The 21417-nt window shown below is 63.0% G+C and overlaps 1 protein-coding gene across 21 annotated transcripts in view; it reads left to right on the top strand.

Annotated features, from left to right (window-relative positions):
- The window catches only part of CAMTA1 (calmodulin binding transcription activator 1), an 843852-nt gene that overhangs the window by 754735 nt on the left and 67700 nt on the right, over nucleotides 1-21417 (top strand). For 18 of the 21 annotated variants that reach the window (XM_070079358.2, XM_070079345.2, XM_070079359.2 and 15 more), the window contains 3 exons: nucleotides 11603-11743; nucleotides 13056-14851; nucleotides 18783-18909. In XM_070079358.2, the coding sequence (XP_069935459.2) occupies nucleotides 11603-11743; nucleotides 13056-14851; nucleotides 18783-18909 (2064 nt within the window). Of the gene's footprint in view, nucleotides 1-11602; nucleotides 11744-13055; nucleotides 14852-17747; nucleotides 17895-18782; nucleotides 18910-21417 lie in introns of those variants that run through there. The other 3 variants (XM_070079360.2, XM_089301536.1, XM_070079364.2) reach the window with 3 other exon arrangements.

Here is a 21417-nt window from a genome sequence, read left to right as displayed (position 1 = left end):
ATGCTCGGCCCACTCAGGTGGGCACCCAGCTGGACAGGCCTCCAGGGGTCCTTCGGATCGCGGAGTATGACACGCTGTTCAAGCTCCTGCTCTGAGCTCAGCTGGTGCAGGGCCCTGGGGTGAGTGCCACGGAGGAGGCAGCCAGGCCCTGCGGTCAGCTGGTGCAGGGCCCTGGGGTGGGTGCCACGGAGGAGGCGGCCAGGCCCTGCGGTCAGCTGGTGCAGGGCCCTGGGGTGAGTGCCACGGAGGAGGCAGCCAGGCCCTGCGGTCAGCTGGTGCAGGGCCCTGGGGCGGGTGCCACGGAGGAGGCAGCCAGGCCCTGCGGTCAGCTGGTGCAGGGCCCTGGGGCGGGTGCCACGGAGGAGGCAGCCAGGCCCTGCGGTCAGCTGGTGCAGGGCCCTGGGGTGGGTGCCACGGAGGAGGCGGCCAGGCCCTGCCCTCAGCTGGTGCAGGGCCCTGGGGCGGGTGCCACGAGGAGGCGGCCAGGCCCTGCCCTCAGGAACTCCTTCCAGAGTCCAGAGAATGATGGCCCTACGGGCAAGCAGATGACTCTGCCTCCAAGTGCTGCAATGCCAGCACCTCGGGGAGGGGGCTGGGCACATACGATGGAAGGGGGGCTCTCCTCAGGCCTTGAGGGGTCTGCAGGGTTTGGAGACGAGGAGGAGCTGCGGGGGCTCCCATCATTCTGCAGGGATCAGCAAAAAGTGGGCAGAGCAGTATTGGCTGAAGTAGCATTGAGGTGAAGGGACACACGGGGCTCAAGGCTTCCAGGGCTGGGTGAGGATGACGAGTGGAGGCCATGTTGAGTGTGGAGGGACAGAGGCCATGATGAGTGTGGAGGGTGGAGGCCATGTTGAGTGTCAGGGGACGGAGGCCATGTTGAGTGTGGAGGGATGGGGGCCATGTTGTGTGGAGGGACAGAGGCCATGTTGAGTGTGGAGGGTGGAGGCCATGATGAGTGTGGAGGGTGGAGGCCATGTTGAGTGTGGAGGGACGGAGGCCATGTTGAGTGTGGAGGGACAGAGGCCATGATGAGTGTGGAGGGTGAAGGCCATGTTGAGTGTGGAGGGACGGAAGCCATGTTGAGTGTGGAGGGACAGAGGCCATGATGAGTGTGGAGGGACGGGGGCCATGTTGAGTGTGGAGGGATGGGGGCCATGTTGAGTGTGGAGGGTGGAGGCCATGTTGAGTGTGGAGGGATGGAGGCCATGATGAGTGTGGAGGGATGGAGGCCATGATGAGTGTGGAGGGATGGAGGCCATGATGAGTGTGGAGGGTGAAGGCCATGTTGAGTGTGGAGGGATGGAGGCCATGTTGAGTGTGGAGGGATGGAGGCTGTTAGAGTGGGAGATGACAAAGGCCATGTGACGAGGGTGAGGGGACAGGGTTCCTGTTGATGGTGAGGTGGCAGAGGCCACGGTGAGGGTGAGAGTGTGCGGGGCATGAGTGATGAGGCGACTGAGACGTGAGATGATAATGGATATGTTGGGACTGGAGAAGCCATGACAAGTGTGGAGAGGCAGGGATTGCACTGAATGTGAGGTGATGAGTGTTAAGTCCATAGTGCTGCAGAGGCCACAGTCAGAGCAGTGGGAAATCTGGGGTGCAGCCTGCTGAGCGTGAGGGTGGAGGCATGGTGACGAGGGGGTTCCAGGTGTTACGGCTCCCAGCATCCCGTGCTACCCCAAACACCTTAGGTCCTTGCCTGCAGGAGCCCAAGGCTCAGCCTCCTCCCCACAGGCTCACAGAACGGGCGGCCTGGGCTCCAGGCAGTGTGCAGGCTGGCGCAGCCAGGGCCGAAGGCAGGGAACCCCGATAGCCCCGAGCTGGCCTGCGGCAGCGGGGAAACACAGCGGGCCAGCCGCCAGCACTGCCTCGCCTGCTGCCGAGGCCATGGGCACGGTCACGGTCCTCTCAGCTCAGCGGAGCCCTTGTCCTCCAGGATCCCAGCCCTCCCTCAGCCTGCCCAGAAGTCCTCGCCGCTGCTAACACCCAGGCCCTGGGTTGTACAGTCATAATGCAGTCTTTTGTTTTCTCGTAATTTTTCAGACAAAGACCAAAGATCCAGTAAGGGGGGCTGTGTTTATTTGTTTTGCTTTTTTGCTTAGATTGTAATCCTGGTGATTATAGAATATCAAGAAGTAAAATCAACAAAGGCTTCCCTGGGCCTTGCTGCACCCGTTCCTGGTTGATGAGCGCCACCTGGTGGCCAGCAGCAGCCCAGCTCCCAGATGCACACCCAGTCCGGGATGGGGGGGTCCCATCCCCACCCCTGCCTCTGGACCTGGCGTTGGGGAGGTGGTGGAAGGCTCTGATGAGGGTTGGCTTGGGGAGGGTCTGGAACCACAGAAGAGGCCCTAAGCCAAGGCTCCATCTCTTCTGAGTCGGAGTGGGAAAGGGCGCCACCCCTGAGCCGTAGGGCCTGTCCCTAAGCCCGGGCAGATCCTGTAGGGAAAGAGGAGCCCGTGGCAGAGAAAGTCCCAACAATGCGCCTGCTGGAGCCGCCCCGGGAGCGAGGGGCTGTGGTTGGGAAGGCTTGAGGGCTTCTTTCTGTCCAGTGAGGGCTCAGGCTCGGGCACCTCCAGGCACCCCCAAAGCCACCAAGACCCAGCCGGGCCTGAGCAAAGACTTGGGGCTGTGAGAAGGCGGCTCCCACCCTCCCCCCACGTTCTGACGTGGAGGGGTGGCCCCAGAACCTGAACTTCCTGGGGAGTGGGGTGCTCATGTGGGGCCCCCAGGAAACACTCCTCAGCTATAGCATGTCCGGCAAGAGCAGAGTTCACACCTTTGCAGGCCTGACGCCTCCTCGGGAGGCAGTCGGCTCCCGTGTCAGAGGGAGGGGCAGGTTAGGGAGGCTCCCAGACAGCACAGAGAATTGGGGAGAGTTTCTGGGTGTTCTAGGTCTTTCTGTAGACTCCGGGTTAAGGTAACACAACCCTGGAGGTGTCCTGGAGTTGCGGCTGAGGCGTAGCTGCCAGGACTGGTGGGGCCTTGCCCGCCGCTCACTAACTTGAACTTGTGGGAAGTCCTAGAGTCCCGTAATAGGAAGCCCACCTGCGTGTCTGTGGCAGGCCCCAGGCACGGGGGTCAGCTCTGTCCCTCAGGGTAAAGGCCTTGCCTCCTGCCTGTGAACCCAGGACATGGGAGTGACAGAGGGGGCAGGGGCGGCACCCTTTGGTTAGGAGCAGGTGCGTGGGAGCCTTGGCTCTCCAGGCAAGCCCAGCTGCTGCCCCTCCTGCCAGAACTGCTGACCTCAGCGGAAGGCTGGGTGTAGGTGGGGACTGGCGGCTTGCGCCTGCCCCTGCGATCCAGGTTTGTTTGGCACGTGTGTTTCTCCCTCTGGTAAATGCCTCAGAACTGATTCGGCCCCGGAGAAGGACAGAAGCAGAGGCCCTGTCTCCCCGGCTCCTCACCCCCCGGACACCCACTCGCTTCCGTCTTAATCGCTCACCTGCTCCGTGGGTTTGTGGGAGCTCCTCTGGGCTAGAGCTGGAGACACAGCTGGGCCCAGCCATGTCCCAGGCCTGCCTGTCACCGGGAGCTGATTCTGAGCCCCTGCTCTGTGCCAGGGTGGTTTTGTCAGATTTAGGATTCCTCGCCGTTGTTCACGTCCCCAGAATCTCAGCCTCTCTTTAAAGACCGGAGTCTCACTGGCGGCCTCCCTGCAGCACCGCCCCCAATTCCTGGCCGGCGGTTGAGGCCGGGTCCTTGGGCAATCTGATGAGAAGCAATATGGAAGCCTCTGGACTCCTTCTGTGTCCCTGTCCCTACTGCCAAGCGGCCTGGAGGACCGGACAGACAGCTGGCCACTCCCATGCCTGGGACACCGGCTGCAGCTGTGCCTGAATGAGAAGAGGATCCCAGAAGCCGTGTGGCTCCCGGATGTGGAGATAACTACTGAAGCTCCTCTCCCTGCCAAGTGGCACCCCAGGCATTCCTAGATAACCAGAGCTTCTAGCGCCTGCACACCCTCACTCCCGTGTGTGGGAAGCCTGGCCGCTGTGACAACACCGCGTGGCCTGGTAGCTCCAGCACCCTTGGCCTGCTCAGCGTGGCTGGGCAGAAACAGCTGTCACTGACACCTCGGACATGGAGGCGGGGCCTGGCTGTCGCCTTAGCAGCCAGAAAGTTCTCCCCTCCCCCTCAGGTTCAGTGCTCTGCCCGGAACCTGCCGCCTGGGCCATTTCCCAGGGTGTATGTGACGTAGGAGGGGAGCCCGTGCCCTCTGGTCCCAGGGGGAACCTCAATGCCTGGGTCCCCATAATGAGTACCAGGAATTTCAAGTTGGTTGGGGTCAGGCACACGCCTCCTGTCACAGGCACACATGTGTGTGCACACACACGCACACACACACACACACACATCCCAGCCTGTCCCCCTCAGCCTCTGCACTCCTGGAAATGAGATTTCTGAAAATCTTGTCCCCGGGACCAATAGGAGAATCAGAGTTGAGTGGTGAGATGGGGAAATTGAATAGCATGTGGGTGTCTGGCTATGAGAAGTTAAATTTAATGAAAATTCCATCCAGTTGAACCAAGAAATCAGAAGCAGGGCCTTTATTCCTGTCAACAAGGATACAGTGGAAATTAACCCAACGCCGCTGCTGCTTCCCAGCGACTTTGCTGCCGTGGCGACAGCCTGCCGCTGTCAACAACCTGCGGCCCGGAAGGGGCTCCTGTCCACTCCCCTGAGGCACATGGCCACCCCCCTCTCCCGCCCCACGGCCTCCCACACACCTGGGGCCCCTGGGAGCCTCCCAGCTGTCCCACTGCCTGGACAAATGAGCTCAGTGCCCCTTTTCCAGTTTCAAGGAGACCCGGTTTGGACGGCAAGTTGACTGCTTCCCCTCTTTCGAGATCTTCCTTGGGTAGACTAGGGATGAGGCCAGGCTAAGGAGGAGGAAGGCCCCCATGGCCCTCTGGTCAGGGACACTGCTGCTTGTCCTTGTCACCTGCTCACCATGGCACCAAGAAACCTCTTCCTTTGTCCAGAAAGCCAGCTGTCGATTCCAGCAGGTGCTGCCTGTGCCGTTACCGTGGTGACGGACACTCCAGCTGAACTTGCCCTGTCATCCTTCCAGACGCAGAACAGGGGACAGGCCCTGGCTCTCGCCAGCTCTCCTTGCTGGCCCTGGTCCACCTCCGTTGCCTGTGGGTGCCACAAACCAGAACCCCAGGGCTCAGGCCCTCTCATTGGCAGGTGTCTGATGTCCTTTGAGAAACAATGGACCAGCAAGAACACCCACTCTACAGACGAGGAAACTGAGGTCCAGAGGAACCAAGGACTTCCCAAGGTCACGTGATATGAGAAGCAAAGAGCTGCCGACACACAGCCCCCGGCCAGTGTGGTCCTGGGGCTCAGCTCCCACCGGCTCCCCACACCTCTGAGCCCCAGCACCTTCCTCCCATGTAGCCTCAGCCTGTCTCTCAGGGAGATTCAGGAATCATGGTTTGTGGCCTCCATAGATGACCAAGAGGGGCGGCCCCTGGGCCCCCAGTCTGGCCTTCCCCACGCCCGCCTCAACCCCAGTAACAGGAACTCCAAGCCTGACATCTGTGCCGCAACCAAACCCTGCCCCCAAACCCCACACTGGCTGTCTGGGGTGAGGTCCGTCTGCCAGTTCTCTCTGGAAGTGTCCCTGAGGTGCACCTGTAACAGACACCTCGGCCTGGGCCCACATCTGGGGATCCCTGCGGGCAGCGGCCTCCCCTGGACTTCCCTCCCCCTCGCCCGCTAGCTCGTGTGCTAAGAGCAGCACCACCACAGCACCCTGAAGTCTTTCTGCTCTGGTCTGGGGGCTCAGCCAACTGGGCGGTCGCTCACTCGGGCCTGGCTGCCCACCTGGCCTGGCCCAAGCACAATCGGGAGCCAGGGGCTGTGGAGCTCCTGTCGCCTACCTCCAGCCAGCGGGGTCCCTTAGGCGGCCAGCATCAGCAGCCCAGGAGTCTGGTCACCCGGGCCATGCAGGAATCCAGGAATCAGACTCCCTGTGTCAGAGAGGAGCGAGCCTGGCTGTGCCCACCGGGATCTCTGGAGGCCTCTCCCCTGCCTGCTGCCTGGTGGCCCCGCAGGCCCCTCTGCGCTGGAATCTGCAGCCCCTGCCACCACTCACCTGCTGGTTACCAAAGCTCTCTGAGCCTTCGTTTTGGTTGAATGACAGGAGCATCAGAGGACGCTGGAGATGTCCCCTCCACACCGCGGGTCCCCAAACTCCAGCCCAAACCCCCTGGAGGGCTGTGGAGTTCCTGATGCAACAGGGCCTGGGAATGTGCATTCCGTGCTGCAGGCCCACACTCCGAGAACCACTGTGAGCACGAGAGCGCCCAGCGCCCGCCCCCAGCAGGTGCCCGGCTGGGCCGTGTTGTGGTTATTTAGGCTCGCAGCATGTGCCACCGTACCTGGCACGTGGGGGCGTGCCCAAGGCCCGCTGTCACTGTTGTTGTGAGTGTTACTGAGACATGAGCTCCGCTTACAGCTCAGAGGTGGGAGCGATGACCCAAGAAGACAGAAAGCGGCTGTGCTGGAGTGGGCGTGACCGAGCGCCAGTCGCTCCGCTGCACTACCTTGCGTCTGCCGGGGGGGGGGGGGGGGGGCTGGGCACTGCTTCCCACATGGGAGGGGGCAGTGAGCAGCTCACCAACACCTGCCTCGGGACTCAGCCTGCAGCCCCCCTGAGAGGGCAATGAGGGCCAGAGCAGCCCCGGGCGGGCAGGAGCTTGTGCCAGGCTGCGCTGGGCTGGAAGGAAGTGGGGGATTTAAAGTGGTGAGGAAAGAAGTCCTCGTGGACAGCTCCTGACACCAGGCAGGGCTCCCTGAGCCGTACACACCACACACTTATCCCAGACACACAACACGCATATCACACACACTCCATATATATATACACACCATACACACACACTACACACATATCTCACACACTCCCCACACACACCACACACACACACACTACACACATCACAGGCCACACACACACATACACTACATACATCACACACAACACAGGCCACACATACCCCACACACATATGACACATACACATAACCCACACACCACATATACACTACACACATCACACACATCACAAGCTGCACACACATCACATACACACCACCTGCACACTACATACAACACATAACATATATAACACAACACACATCACAGGTCACACACACCACACATATCACACACACTCCCCACACATACCGCATGCATATCACATACACACACACACACTACACAGATCACACACAACACAGGGCACATGCATATCATACACACATATACATGTCATGCACACACCATACCTTGTCACACACATACTATACGCATGCCACACACATCACACACATATCACATACACACACCACAAACACCATACACATACCGCACGCATGCACCTGGCACACATACATATCACTCACACATACCACATGCATATCACACACATGCACATCACATACCACACAGATGCACCACACACATACCATACACACCACAGCCCACACACAGAGACATACGTATCACACACACTACACACAGACCACACATCGCATACTCACCACACACACAGCAGGTACAGTGAGTGCCAGGCAGGTGTTTGCCCCAGGAGTTTGTGGCTCCAGCCCGGAGGCTGACGATGGGGGAGGCTTGGGGCCCCAGGGTCTGAGCGGTCTGAGCGCCTGTCCCTTCACAAACACAATGAAATTTCATCCCCAGTGCAACAGTGGCGGGTTGGGGCCTGACGGGAGGTGTGCAGCCGACTGATGCGGCTCCGGCCTCACGAGCGGGACCCCACTGACCATGGCAAGGACTCCAAGGGGACAGTTCTCGTCCTTTCCCTCGGTCAGGCAGTGACGTCACAGCAAGAGGGCCTCTCCAGGTGCCAGCACCTGACAGTGGCTGCCCGGCCTCCAGAGCTGTTGATGAGAAGTGGCCAGCCTGCAAAGCTCCAAGTCAGCCCCCCCCCAAGCAGACCAAGATGCTGCCTACAGAGCACCCCCACCACCTGGGCGGCTCCCAGTCTGGGGGCTGCGAGTGAGTGCGAGCCCCGGGTGCCATTGGGGTCAGAGTTGGGGAGGCCTCTGGCCCTGGCTTGCCGACAGCCGTCTTCTCTCTGTCCTCGGTGGCCTTTCCTGTCCTAGGGCGTGCCAGGGGTCTTTTCCCATTGATCAGGACCCCATCAAATGACCTCGTTTAACCTTGTCTCCTCCTGTCTCCAGTACAGTCGCACAGGGGTCAGGATGTCCACAGGTGACTAGGGGATGCGCGCAGTTCAGCGTCACGTCATGGGGTGTATGGGAGGTGCTCCCAGCCTGCTCCCCAGGGGCTTGTAACCAGTTGCCCTGGCTGGCAGCCTGCCCCTCCCCACCCCCACCACATGGGCTAAGCCCCACCCCCAGCCATCTCCAGGTCTCGATATCTCTCTTCTCCGCGGTCGGCGCCTCTTGGGTAAATTGTTCATCAGAAGACGCTCTCAGAAACACCGGCCACCTGCTGATGTCATTGATTTCATTTTGATTATTCGTATTAGCGGGAGCACCGCTGCCTTGCCAGGCGTTGTCATGAGGACAAACATCACGTGCGGACCAGGGGGGCGAGGGAGGGGGCCAGGAGGCTCCCGCGACAGCCGCCCCCAGCCTCAGCTCTGCAGAGCGGGCCTCAGCCAGGCCCCACTGCAGCGGACAACGCAGTCCCAGGCGTGGGTCCCGGGGCAGCAGCCACGTTCTTGGGGACCCGTTTACTGGTGGCTATCGTGTCTCTCCTGGCAGCTCCTGGCCTGAGCAGGTCCAGGCTGGGGGTTGGCCGATCCCACCTGGTGCCTGCTCTTCCCCCTCTCTGCTACCTGCCTTGCCCCAGCCTTCGTAGGGACGCAGGTATCCTCCATCCTTGAATGGCCCAGGGACCCCCACCCAGGTCCCCTGTGTAGGAAGCTCAGCAGAGGGGCTGTCTGCCCAGGATCCGAGCAGGATCTGAGCAGGAGCAGGAGGGGCTGGGTGGGACCCTGAGCCGCCAGGAGGCCGGGTATTTTCCAGGACTCCCCTTTCCCTTCCTGTCTGTGCCCCACTCCCCATGATGCGCCTTGACCTTGCGTTGGACCAAGCTGACTTTCGATGCAATTTCCCTGTTGCAGCTTTCCCAAAGCAGGAGGGGGTGGCGTGCGCGTGTGTGAACCCTGCTTCCTAAGCAGTCATCCCCTGCAGAAATCCTGCTGACTCATTACGGGTCGGCCAGCAGAGCGTGACTCGTGAAAAGCCATCTTGATGGCGTTTGATACTCTCACTAACAACTCACCACCTGGGCGGGGTGGGGGGCTTTCTCCTCGCCCCTCCCCTCGACCCAGGCAGGAGGGAGACAGTCTGCGTTTTGAATGTGCCTGGACAGTGCGCAGTTTGCATCAAGCGTCCAGAAAGTCTCTGCTTGTGCAATCTGTCACCCTCCACTGGGTTTTCATTTTATGACCTTCACAACACAAGGAGGGGGCAAGAGGCAGGAAAGGAGGCAGTTGCCGCAACCCTGTCGGGAGTGGGAGGGGAAACCAGACAGAGCAGGGATGCCCCAGGCATGGGGAGGGCACGCTCACCGACCCCGAGACCCAAGGCCCCTGAGTGGGCTGTGGCCGGGAGGCCAGAAGCCAGCAGTGGGGCTGCGCTGAGGACAGCTCCTCTCTCCAGAGAGCCAAGTTCAGCTGGGCGGGGGTTCCCAGAGGCACGTCCAGCCTGGCTCGGCAACGGGTCTGCTCCAGGACGGGCTGGGCTCAGCGCATGGGTGTGTCTGCTCCCAGATCTGCAGTTGCTGCTGAGTTTGGGCGTGGGGCAGAGGAGCTGGGTGCTCTGGTAAAATGCCCAGCACACCCCAGACCACCGACATCAGACTCTCCAGGCTGGGTTGATTGGAAGAAGGAGCTCTATAGTGTCGATGAGGTTTGAAAGCCTCTGGCCTGGGCCTTCCCTTCCGGCTACAGGGCGGGGTGCTCAGGAAGAGTGGACCCAAGGGGGCCAGAACCAACAGGAGCCAGGGTCCCTGGGGTCTGCAGAGAATTCCTCCAGGGAGTCCCAGCCGGAGGCACTGCCCAGCTGCAGAAAGGTGGACAGCTCGGTGAGCTCGGGGCCAGGTGCCTCTCGGCCCACGTCTGTCTCCTGCTTGAGGACCTGCCAAAAGCCAGAGCTGGCTGGGGACAGGTGAACGTGCAGGCAGTAGGACCCTGCAGGCCTCCGGAGGAGCAGAGGGAAAAGAAAGGGAGCTAACACCTGAGCCAGGTGCACCGACCAGGAAAGCAGCAGGGCTGCAAGGGGCTCCGGCCAGACCACGCAGAGTCCTTGTCTTTGAAAACGTGGACATTCTAGAGAAAGCTGCTGACTGACAGCACAGGCTGAGGGCCACAGCTGCCACGGAGAGCGGCCGCCAGCACTCCCAGGTGGAGCTACCTGTGAATTTCACAGCAGGAAGCCTCCTTCCCCCAGCCCAGTCCCAGGCAGGGCCGGCCACAGCCGCGGCTCCTCTGCTGGACCACGCAGAAGCACCAAGCTTGTGGGTCCTGCTTCCTCCTGGCCGGCCAGAGAGGCAAGAGCTACTGTCTTCCCATTTAACAGATGAGAGTGCTGAGGCTAAGTGAGCTGCCCAAAGCAGCAAGATCAAACCCTGGACTCCCATCCAGGTCTCAGTTGGAGCCAGCTCCTTGCCGCTGTGTTGACCGTCCCCCCAGGACTCTTCTGGGCATCCCGACAGGTGACAGGTGACAGGTGTGTAGTTTTAATACTTCCTGCCCTGGAGGCCCCGTGAGAGAAGCTTCAGGCAGAGGAAGAAGTAAACTCTGCCTGTACCGGACCGTGACCTCTGGAGTCCCCAGGGAGTGCTGGGCTGGGCCACCTCTTGGTGGCCAGCTGTGCCAGCTGAAGAAGGAGAAGGGTCGAGCGTAGACCTGGCAGTTCACACGCAGATGAGCAAGGCAGCTCATTCCAGCCGTCTAGCCCCTTCCCTTCTTCCCGCCCCAGCCCCAACCGCAGGGATCCCCCCCAGGCCGGTTATCAGCACCGGCTGGGAGCTGAGGCCCTACTGTTCAAGCCACAGGTGCCAATCAGCTGCACCCCCTGTCACATGCCCCCCTACCCCGCCTCTCTTGCACTCCCTTGGGACACAGAAACAGGGCAAGGAAGGAGGCTGACTTCTCCAGCTGCGCCTCCTCCCACGGCCTCCTGGAGGCAGGAAGCCCCAGCCTCAAGCCTCTCCCAGCCTCTGCAAGCCGCCTGCAGGCTGGGAGGCTTCCAGCGGCTGGTCAACTCTGCCAGTCCATCCTTGCTCCTTCCATCTCCTCTCGAGCAACGTTGCATTCGGACTGGGAGGAAACAGGAGCGAGACTCTAGGCCGTGCACTGCCCAGGCTGCAGGCAGGGGAGGAGGAGGCAAGGCAGGGGCTCAGAGCTCCCACCGGAGCAGGGAGACTGCCTCTTCCCCTCCTCACACTTACCAGTTTTCTCCCCTGGAGCCGGCCTCCCAGCAGAGAGATGGCTGGGCTCAGAGAGGCCTGGGTCCACCCCTTGGCCCCACCCAGGCCTCCCCGGCCCCTGCGGCCCCTGACAGGCACTGTGTGTCTCTCCCCACAGTCCACGGCATCAAGTGGACCTGCAGCAACGGGAACAGCAGCTCGGGCTTCTCGGTGGAGCAGCTGGTGCAGCAGATCCTCGACAGCCACCAGACCAAGCCTCAGCCGCGCACCCACAACTGCCTCTGCACCGGCAGCTTGGGTGAGCCGGGGCTCCCGGGGCAGGCGGGCCGTGCCGGGCAGTGGGCACAGCTGCCCCCTTCCGGGCCAGCCCATCCAGGAACCAGTGACACTGCAGCCCCCAGGACAGACGCCCTGGGCAAGAGAGAGTCATTTCTGGGAGTGGGAGCGAGATGGGGTGGAGTGGAGGTGCAGAGGTTTGGGGCTCAGACCTCTGTCCACCCACGGCTAAGTGCCCACAGCACACTCCTGGTACCCTCAGCAGCAGGCCCAGGCCACAAGCACGGGGGTTCTGCAGGGACATCTGCCCCAGGCCCACGGACCTCCGTCTCGTTCTCCAACCTCTGTCTCCTCCAAGCATTCAAGCATCTGCCTGCTTTTCTGGGAATGCCATCCTCTCTCTCTCTCTCTCTCTCTCTCTCTCTCTCTCTCTCGGCTTCCTTAATTACCTATTTCCATTAGGGGGTCCGTCCAGTTCTCTGCCAAGTCTTCGTGCACTTAGCAGTCGTGGAGGCTGTAACAGAATCAGGGGAGAATTCACTGTCATCAAGAGCGAAGTGACCCAAAGAAAAATGATGACCAGGGTCCAGGGCTGTGGGGGAGGGGCTGCAAGTGAGACTCGCCCAGCTCAGAAAGGCCTGGCCTCCCAGCATTTGGTCTTCCCTGCCTCTCGGCTAGGGCTATGGGGCTCCAGCTCTGCCCATGTTTAGGGCTTAGAAGGATTTTGTTCCCCAAAGAGCTGAGGACAAGCCCAGGGGGACTTGGCCGAACGGCGGATGGGGTGGCTCCCGGGCCGTTCTGCCTCTGGAGCAGGTCCAGGCCCTCCTTGGTCCCAGGACGCTGTTCATCTGCCAGCGCTGACTTCTGGCTCCTACTGAGCCACCTGCAGGCCAGGTGTCCACAGCCTGGACAGAGGTGGAAGGGGTGGGGGACACAGCTACCATCCCTGGGCTGCGGCCCTGGCCAGCAAGCCCCCTGTTCTCTGACGGTGAGGGGACTCTCCTGAGAGGTGACACTGCCCGCCTCCTTCCCGACCTCCCACATCCTGGGGTGCTATGGCCACAGTCGACAAAGAGCTGCAAGGACAAAGCCCCCTGATCTATAGAGGAGGGTCACACAGGGCAGGAGGAGCCCCAGGGATTAGGGGAAGTGGATGAGAGACCTTGGATGTTCGCAGCGTGGGGTCAGTGGCCTGCCTGGGCTCCTGAGCTGGACATCGCCAGAGACCCCAGCTCCCCAGGCCAGGGCCTGCCGTGGCCCCAGCCCTGAGTCTCTGCATGCGTACATGCGTGCGGGCATGTGTGCGCACGTGTGTTGTGCTCTGGTCTCCACAGGCGCGGGCAGCAGCGTGCACCACAAGTGTAACAGTGCCAAACACCGCATCATCTCGCCGAAGGTGGAGCCGCGGTCGGGGGGCTACGGGGGCCACTCGGAGGTGCAGCACAACGACGTGTCCGAGGGCAAGCAGGAGCACAGCCACGGCAAGAGCTCCAGCCGCGACAAGAGGAACGGCAAGGTGGCCAAGCCCGTGCTGCTGCACCAGAGCAGCACCGAGGTGTCCTCCACCAACCAGGTGGAGGTCCCCGACACCACCCAGAGCTCACCTGTGTCCATCAGCAGCGGGCTCAACAGCGACCCGGACATGGTGGACAGCCCCGCGGTCACGGGCGTGTCCAGCATGGCGGTGGCCTCTGTGATGGGGAGCTTGTCCCAGAGCGCCACGGTGTTCATGTCGGAGGTCACCAATGAGGCTGTGTACACCATGTCCCCGACCTCTGGCCCCAACCACCACCTCCTTTCGCCTGACGCCTCCCAGGGCCTCGTCCTGGCCGTGAGTTCCGACGGCCACAAGTTTGCCTTCCCCAGCACGGGCAGCTCGGAGAGCCTGGCCATGCTGCCCGCCAACGTGTCTGAAGAGCTGGTCCTCTCCACCACCCTGGAGAGCAGCCGGAAGATTCCAGAGACCACCATGAACTTTGACCCCGACTGTTTCCTCAACAACCCAAAGCAGGGCCAGACATACGGGGGCGGGGGCCTGAAGGCGGAGATGGCCAGCACCAACATGCGGCACTCGCCGCCCGTGGAGAGGGCCTTCGGCTTCACCACGGTCCTCACCAAGGAGATCAAGACCGAGGACACCTCCTTCGAGCAGCAGATGGCCAAAGAGGCGTACTCGTCCTCCACGGCGGCCAGCTCCCTCACCCTGAGCGCCGGCTCCAGCCTGCTGCCGTCGGGCGGCGGCCTGAGCCCCAGCACCACCCTGGAGCAGATGGACTTCAGCGCCATAGACGCCAACAAGGACTACTCGTCCGGCTTCAGCCAGACGGGCCACAGCCCCCACATCCACCAGACCCCCTCCCCCAGCTTCTTCCTGCAGGATGCCAGCAAACCCCTCCCCATCGAGCAGAATGCCCAGAGCAGCCTGAGCGACTCGGGGGGCACCTTCGTGATGCCCACGGTGAAGACGGAGGCCTCCTCCCAGAGCAGCTCCTGCAGCGGCCACGTGGAGACGCGGATAGAGTCCTCCTCCTCCCTGCACCTCATGCAGTTCCAGGCCAACTTCCAGGCCATGTCGGCCGAAGGGGAGGTCACCATGGAGACCGCGCAGGCGCCCGAGGCGGGCACGGTCCTGCTCAAGTCCGGGGAGCTGCAGGCCTGCAGCTCCGAGCACTACCTGCAGCCGGAGACCAACGGCGTGATCCGCAGCGCCGCCGGCAGCGTGCCCATCCTCCCGGGCAACGTGGTGCAGGGACTCTACCCGGTGGCCCAGCCCAGCTTGGGCAACGCCTCCAACATGGAGCTCAGCCTGGACCACTTTGACATCTCCTTCAGCAACCAGTTCTCCGACCTGATCAACGACTTCATCTCCGTGGAGGGGGGCAGCGGCACCATCTACGGGCACCAGCTGGTGTCGGGGGACAGCGCGGCGCTGTCGCAGTCGGAGGACGGGGCCCGCGCCCCCTTCACCCAGGCCGAGATGTGCATCCCCTGCTGTAGCCCCCAGCTGAGCAGTGCCGAGGGCGGGGCCGGCACCATGGCCTACATGCACGTCGCCGAGGTGGGGCTGCTGCAGCAGAGCGGCCGGGTGTTCATGGTGACCGACTACTCCCCGGAGTGGTCGTACCCAGAGGTAAGCCGCGGCCGCCGCACCTGCCCCTGTGTCTCGGCCACTCGGGGAGGCTCTGGACCCTTAGCACAAAACTCCCCTCCTCTCTTACCCCGGGACACGTCGCTCAAGCAGGGGTCCTCAACCTTCTCGGAGCTTTTGGAACAGGGACGCCGCTGGCCTGGCCGGCCTGCTGCCTCCTGGCGTGGGAGTGAGAATCCACCAGTTGTGCTTTGCTGGTTTTTTGTTGTTTTGTTTTTGACGAGGGTCCTAGGGCTGCTCCATAACGTTCCCAAGTCACCGCCGAGGTACCTGCGTCCATCGCTCTTTTTTGCTTCCCCTCTGAGCACACAGAAAGCCTCTCACTGAAATCGCAGGGGCAGGTGCAGCTTGCCGAGTCACCTCCCAGGTCCTTGCAGGATCAAAGGCCTGTTTTATGGCCTGGGATCTCCAACCTGAGCCCCTGCCCCGCCCCACCCCTCCCTACCTGAGCTGACACAGGTCCCCCCAGCACACTCACCCTCCCCCCCCTGCGGATCTGACTCTGCTCCCAAGAACAGGTGCAGGTCTTGTTTGGGGAGAGAGGGGGCGCGGGGCTTAAGGGGGGAGCTTTGCTTTTTACTCTGGAGCAGAATGGCACAGGAAGGGGACAGCGCGGCCCGAGTCTTCCCCCACAGGCAATGCCCCCGACTCCTCCTCCGCCTGGCTGCCAGGAGCTCTGGGAGCCCAGGTCCAGCGTGGGCTGCTGGGCGGTTCCCCCCGGGAGGCTTCCTCGGGTCCACACCATGTTTCACCCATGACCTCGCTCCGCGGGGACCTCGGGCCAGGCAGCCAGCCTTCCTGTCTCTAAGAGGGAGCAAAAGAATCTAACTGGACAGGGTGAGGCCCAGCTGAGGACAGGGCTCAGCCTGGCACCTGCCTCTTCCGACCACGTCCACTCGGCCCCAGCCGGTGGTGAGCGCCCAGGAGGATGCACTGGGCTTCCTCTCCATGTGGCTCCATGTGACCCCTGCTGTCCCTGACCCCTGCTCTGGTCAGCCACACGAAGCTCAGAGGCAACCTCATATGCCCACTGCATCCTCCAAAAGCCCCCCTTGGGGCTTAGAAAAACAATTCGAGGGGGGACCCGGGTTGGGGTGCCACAGGGAGGCCAGAGCTGAAGTCGGAGGTCGGAGCTATCTTCCCATCCTGACTGAGCTGACGCTGGGAGCCGAGGTGGCGCCCTCAAGGCGCTCTCAGTCCCAGAGCCTGGACGTTTGGCCCTGGGGAAGGGCCCCTTCTTTCCGGGGACTTCGGCCTGAGAGCACAGGTCGCTGGGCTGGGTCCCCCTGGGCCGGACGAGCACAGACCCAGCTCCCTCTGTTCCCTGCAGAACCTGCACTGAATCTGGGAGGAAGTCAGTGCAGCAGCTCGCCACGCGAGGGCGGCCCAGGAACAGGAAAAGCAGACGCAGTGGGGCGCATCCAAGCCTGCTTTCCAGGAGCCCTGGGTGCTGCCTCCCAGCCAGCCAGACACGAAAGCAGCTCCAGTTCAATCCGATTTGGGAAGCACTCCCTTGGGGCCCAATGAGGCCACAGGGAAGGCTCAGAGGCCCCAGCGGCGCTGGCTGGGCCACTTCCTCTCTGCTGTCCTCTCCCACCAAGGCCACGGTCCCCACGCCAGCAGCAGGAGCCACCCCATCCGGGGTCCTGCAAGAGGGAGCAACTTCTCTCCCGGCACTGCCATGCTTGGCCTCTGCCCTGACCCTCCCCAGCCTGCAAGAGGCCTGTGTGGGTGCTGGTGTGTCAGGGGCTCCGTGCTGGCCAAGCTCAGAGAGGGCTCTGCGTGTGTCTGCGACACGGGGCCAGGCTAAGCGGTCACTCGGGCCCCCACCCAGCTCTAAACATCCTTGGTTCCCAGGCAGCCAGGCCTCAGGAAAGCCACAGCCACAGCCCTCTTGCTGTCTTCCTCCCTCTCTCCTGCGCTGTCCACTGCCTCACCCCGGGCGGCCGCTGGTCGCACACCCCGGAGGCAGGCCTCCTGTCCTGGCATGTGCCCTGGCTGCAGTGGAAATCAGAGCTCCCAGGACACAAAGACCTCATGGCAGTCGCTGCTCCCCCTTCCCCCATCGCCACCCCCACCCCATCTGCGTCACCTTCCGCCACTGACATTCCCGCTGCACCCTGCAGGAGAGGCTGTAATTAGAGCCGCTGGCAGGCACGTCACCACTGCGCCAGGCGGCTGTTGCCACGGCAACCACCCGAGCTGATGGATGCCGAGCCGACCTGGGGCGGTTTCCATGGAGAAGGCCCTGATGGTCTCCAGGAATTCCCGCAGCGCTTTGTTCCCCGCAGCGCCCCAGCCTCGGGCTAGCGGCTGCGGGTTGCGGTTACTGTTCCAGGCCCCCTTGTTCCTCACGTGGCAGCTGCCCACGGCCTGCTCCCCAGGATCCAGGGAAGGTGGTGCCCCGAGCTTCCGGACTTCCCAAAAGTCAGGCTGCACCTGTCCGCCTGGCACACCTCCCAGCCAGGAACTCACGCCAGGCCCCGCCCCTCCACCGGGGCAGCTGTCCAGATCGGAAACCAGGGGCTGCTGGAGGCCGAGGGGCGGGCACGCCTCCTGCTGTCGGTGCCCGCAGGAGCTCCGTCCACGGCCTCCAAGCTCTGGTTGCCTGGCAGTCCAGCCCAGGGTGGGGCTCATCGCGGAGCGCAGGGCAGCCATGGCCCCTGCCTGGCCGAGGGCTGCAGCGGGAGGGCCCGGGCGCGCCTGGCCTCCTGGGCCTGGAGGTGGGGAAGGGGGGCTCTGGCCGCAGCGCCTCTCCCGCCTTCCACCTCCTCGGTCTCAGGAGCGGCTCCCGGCCTTCTCCGGCCTGGACACCAGGTGGCGCTCTCCGCCCTGACCTGCGCAGCTCTGCCCCCCTCCCCCGCAGGGAAAGGTGTTTACCGGCGTGGGGGCGGGGCGCATGGAGCCAGTGGGGTGGGTGCACGAGAGGTCAGCCGGGAGCCAGTGGGGCTCGCACCCCGCCCCCTGCATCCCCAGGGAGCGCCTCCGTGCACTCCGGGTGACCACCCCTCTTCTCGGCCAAGCCGTAAGTACGGGACCTGTAAGGCTCCGTCCGGCGCTGTTCATCCCCAGGCGGGAGCCAGGGCCCAACTTGCCCCGTCGCCGTCGCCGGCAGGGGCGCGCGGCCGCCCTTTGCCTACCCGCCCGGCAGCACCCCAAGCTGGCCCGAGGTCAGGGCGCGCCCCAGCAGTCCTGATGCTCTCCAGCCCTGGGCGCCTCGGGTCCTCGCCCTGGAGCCGGGAAGGCTATCTGAGGGCCCCCAGCCAGCCTGCCTGCGCCCAGGTGAGGGCCCAGCTGCCTGCACGGGCCGTCCATTGGCAGGTGCCCCCTCCCCACCGTGGCCATGGCAGAGGGGGCTGCCCCCTCCCATCTGGCCTCTGAGGCCCTCACCCAGCCCTCTGCCCCCTTGTTCTGTTTCTGGTCTTTCTCATGTGCATCTCCCACACCTCGGGCCTCTCCCCTGAATTCCCTACAAGTACTCTTCTGGGGTAACTCCAAGGGCTCAGGCCTGTTTCCAAATCTGGGAGTTCCCTTGCTCGCTCGGTCCCCAAGTGAGAGGCAGCTGTCCCCTCCCTCCCCTCTGCCTCCCTGCTGGGTGGGCCCTGGCCAGCTCTGAGGCCAATGATTGGTGGATAGGGAGAGGGTTGGGGTCACACCTGCTGTGCCCCCTCTGCCCCCCCCAGCTGGATGCAGCTGTGCTGGAGCAGCTGGGGCTCCCGCAGGGCAGGGCAGGGTGGGGCGGGGATCTGTGGCTGCTGGCCTGAGTGCTTGGCAGGGTGAGGGCTGACCGCAGTCCCGGGGGCCAGGCCTGGGGCTCTGCCTGCTTCTCCAGGACGTGGGGGAGGGGCGCAGACCTGCCCTGCGGGGTGCCGCCGGGGCTCCGTCTCCACCTCTGCCCCCTCTGGCCCTGTAGGGAGGCGTGAAGGTCCTCATCACGGGCCCCTGGCAGGAAGCCAGCAATAACTACAGCTGCCTGTTCGACCAGATCTCCGTGCCTGCGTCCTTGATCCAGCCCGGGGTGCTGCGCTGCTACTGCCCAGGTGAGGAGGAGGCCTCCCCCGGGACGCTGGGCTCAGGAGCGACCTCGGGGCGGGGCTGCTGTGGGCCTTGGTGTGCGCAGCTGTGAGCAGGGCCCAGCTAGAGCCTGGCCGTGCCACCTGCGTCGGGTGGCGGAGCCCCGACCAGACGGGCAGGCATGCTCCCCTGGGATGTTTGAGGACAACGTGATGAGGGGATGGACTGTTCAGAGAACCTGGAAGCCAGGGGCACACCTGGGACTGGCCACAGCAGGAAGCAGTGGCCACCCTGGGCCTGGAGGGCCACCGGAGCTGGTGAGAGCCAGGGCCAGACTGAGGGGCCCAGACAGGAGCTGCATATGAGGCCAGAGGACCTTTCTCCTCCTGCCCTGGCCCAGGCCAGTCAGAAACCTAGGGAGCCCAGGCCCCTGGGCTGTACCCCCCAGGGCCCAGAGCAGACCATACAGATGGGGACCAGGAAGTATCAAACGGAACTAGCTCCTCCGGCCATGCAGATGGACCTCTGCGTAGCCTGGGCACAAAGGCTCAGTGACCCCCGAGAAGCCAGCCAGCCCCTCTGCTTGCCTCGTGGCTCTGACCTTCCCTGCCTCACCCACGTAGCTCTCTGTCCACCTCCGGTCCCTTGTTCTTGACCTCTAGCCATCCCCACCTCCTGCCCACTGGCCGGTCAGCTCCATGAGGGGCAGGCACTGTGTCTCTCTTGGTCAGCATTCTGTCTCCAGGGCCAGTGTCACGAGCGGAAGACTGAAATCATGAAGGTCTGAGTGAGTTTCTGGAGTTTGAGGTCAGTTTCCAGCTGGTGTGGAGAGGACCCCTTGGCAGGCCTGTCTCCCCCATCATCCGCTTGGGGCGGCCTGGATGGCTAACCCAGCAAGAAGTGGGAGAGGCTGGGGGGGGGGGCAGAGAGACCCCTCCCAGGGAGTTGCCTAGGAAAGCAGCGGCGATTGTTCCCAGGTGAGGGCTGAGCATGAGGGACACAGGTGGGGCAGAGCTGACCACTGGGGGGCTCCCAGACTCCAGCCAGGCTCTGCCTTGGCTGCCCTAGCTCTCTGCCTCCCCCTACACGGTGCCCAGGTTGGGGCTCCCAAGCCCACACCCACCATTCTTCCTTCTTTTTCTCTCTCAGTGCCCCTTTGCAGCCCACCCGACAGGGCTGGCTTCTACCTGAACCTAGCTCCTTAAATATCCCAAGGAGCCAGACTGGCACCTGCAGGGCCTCCTGCCGGCCCTGCCCCTCTGGCTCCAGAGCCCCCCCCCCACACCCAGCAGCCCTGCGGGCCGTGCAGCAAGGCCATCCCAGATGCCTCAGGCTGGGTCAGCCTGTCACAGAGCAGGGTGAGGGCAGCATGGTGTGAAACTGTCCACCTACCACCTGCGGCTGGCAATGGACTTGCCTGGCCGAGGAGTGCGTGCCACTTCTTGTACCAGGTTGTCTGACCCCTCCCAACATAAATGGCCTCTGCGTGCCCTCCGGATGATGTCCTAGGGGGCTGGAGTCAGTCACCCCTGGGTACCTCCCGGATCGGCCAGACTGCAACGGTGTGACCTGAGCTCTGTGGTTGACCTCTCTGCTGGCTGGCTGAGTGCATTGGGGAGGGGAGGGACGGGGAGGTTCGTCTGTGCTCTTTCTTCCCCCAGGGGAGGGTGGCCGGAGGACCAGCGCCCAGTGAGTCTCGGCAGGCGCTTCTGGTCCCCAAGCTGGCAGCAGAGTGTCTCTGGGTCATTCGGACTCCTCTGACCCGATGCGTCTCAGCCCAAGGGGCCAGAAGCCAACAGGCTCCGGGCAGCCCGGGAGCCGGGACCCCTCCTTGAGCACCATTCTGATCTAACCCCAGAAGGGGGACCCTTTGGGACATCTCTGATTTGAGGCCCAAATTGAAACGTGTCACTCTTTAAGACTGCTCTAAATGTATTAACTCATTCATTCATTTCCCCTCTACAAAACAGTGCCTTCCATTTGCTGTGCACTGGACAGGTGCCCGGAATGGAACAAAGAGTAAGACCCAGCTCCTGCCTGGGCCCCTGGCCCCAAGGAGCTCCCAGTGCAGGGAGGAGTGAGTCATGCAAAGGAACTGTGCTTTGGGGCCTGATGCTGGCTACTAAGGGACCTCCCCCAGAGCAAGCTGGGGCTGAGCTCGGAGGATGGACCTCAAAGCCAGCATCAGACCAGCTTTGTCACAGAGAAGTGCTCAGAGGCCACTGAGGGCTGAGAATGACCAGAGGAGGGCCAGGGAGCATAAGTGGCCAGTGGGCAGTGGGCAGGTGCAGCTGCCCAAGCAAGTCCGAGGGAGGGTCCTGCCTGGCAGCTCCCATGCCATCACAGGCGGCAGGAGACACGCAGGCACAGACTGCCTTTCTACAAGTCTCCCAGGGTGCCTTGAGCCTGGGTGGGAGCGCTGAGCCCAGGGGAGAGTGGTGGGGAGAGAGGCAGTCGGCGCCACCCTGGATTCCTGCCAGGTCACCTAAGGCAAAAGGTGAGATTCAGTTCACGAACCAACAGTGACCAAGTGG

The sequence above is a fragment of the Oryctolagus cuniculus genome, chromosome 7 (assembly GCF_051225735.1).
Source record: "Oryctolagus cuniculus isolate XC-2025 breed Fujian yellow rabbit chromosome 7, ASM5122573v1, whole genome shotgun sequence".
NCBI lineage: Eukaryota > Metazoa > Chordata > Mammalia > Lagomorpha > Leporidae > Oryctolagus > Oryctolagus cuniculus.
This window is presented reverse-complemented; position numbering and strand designations above follow the sequence as displayed.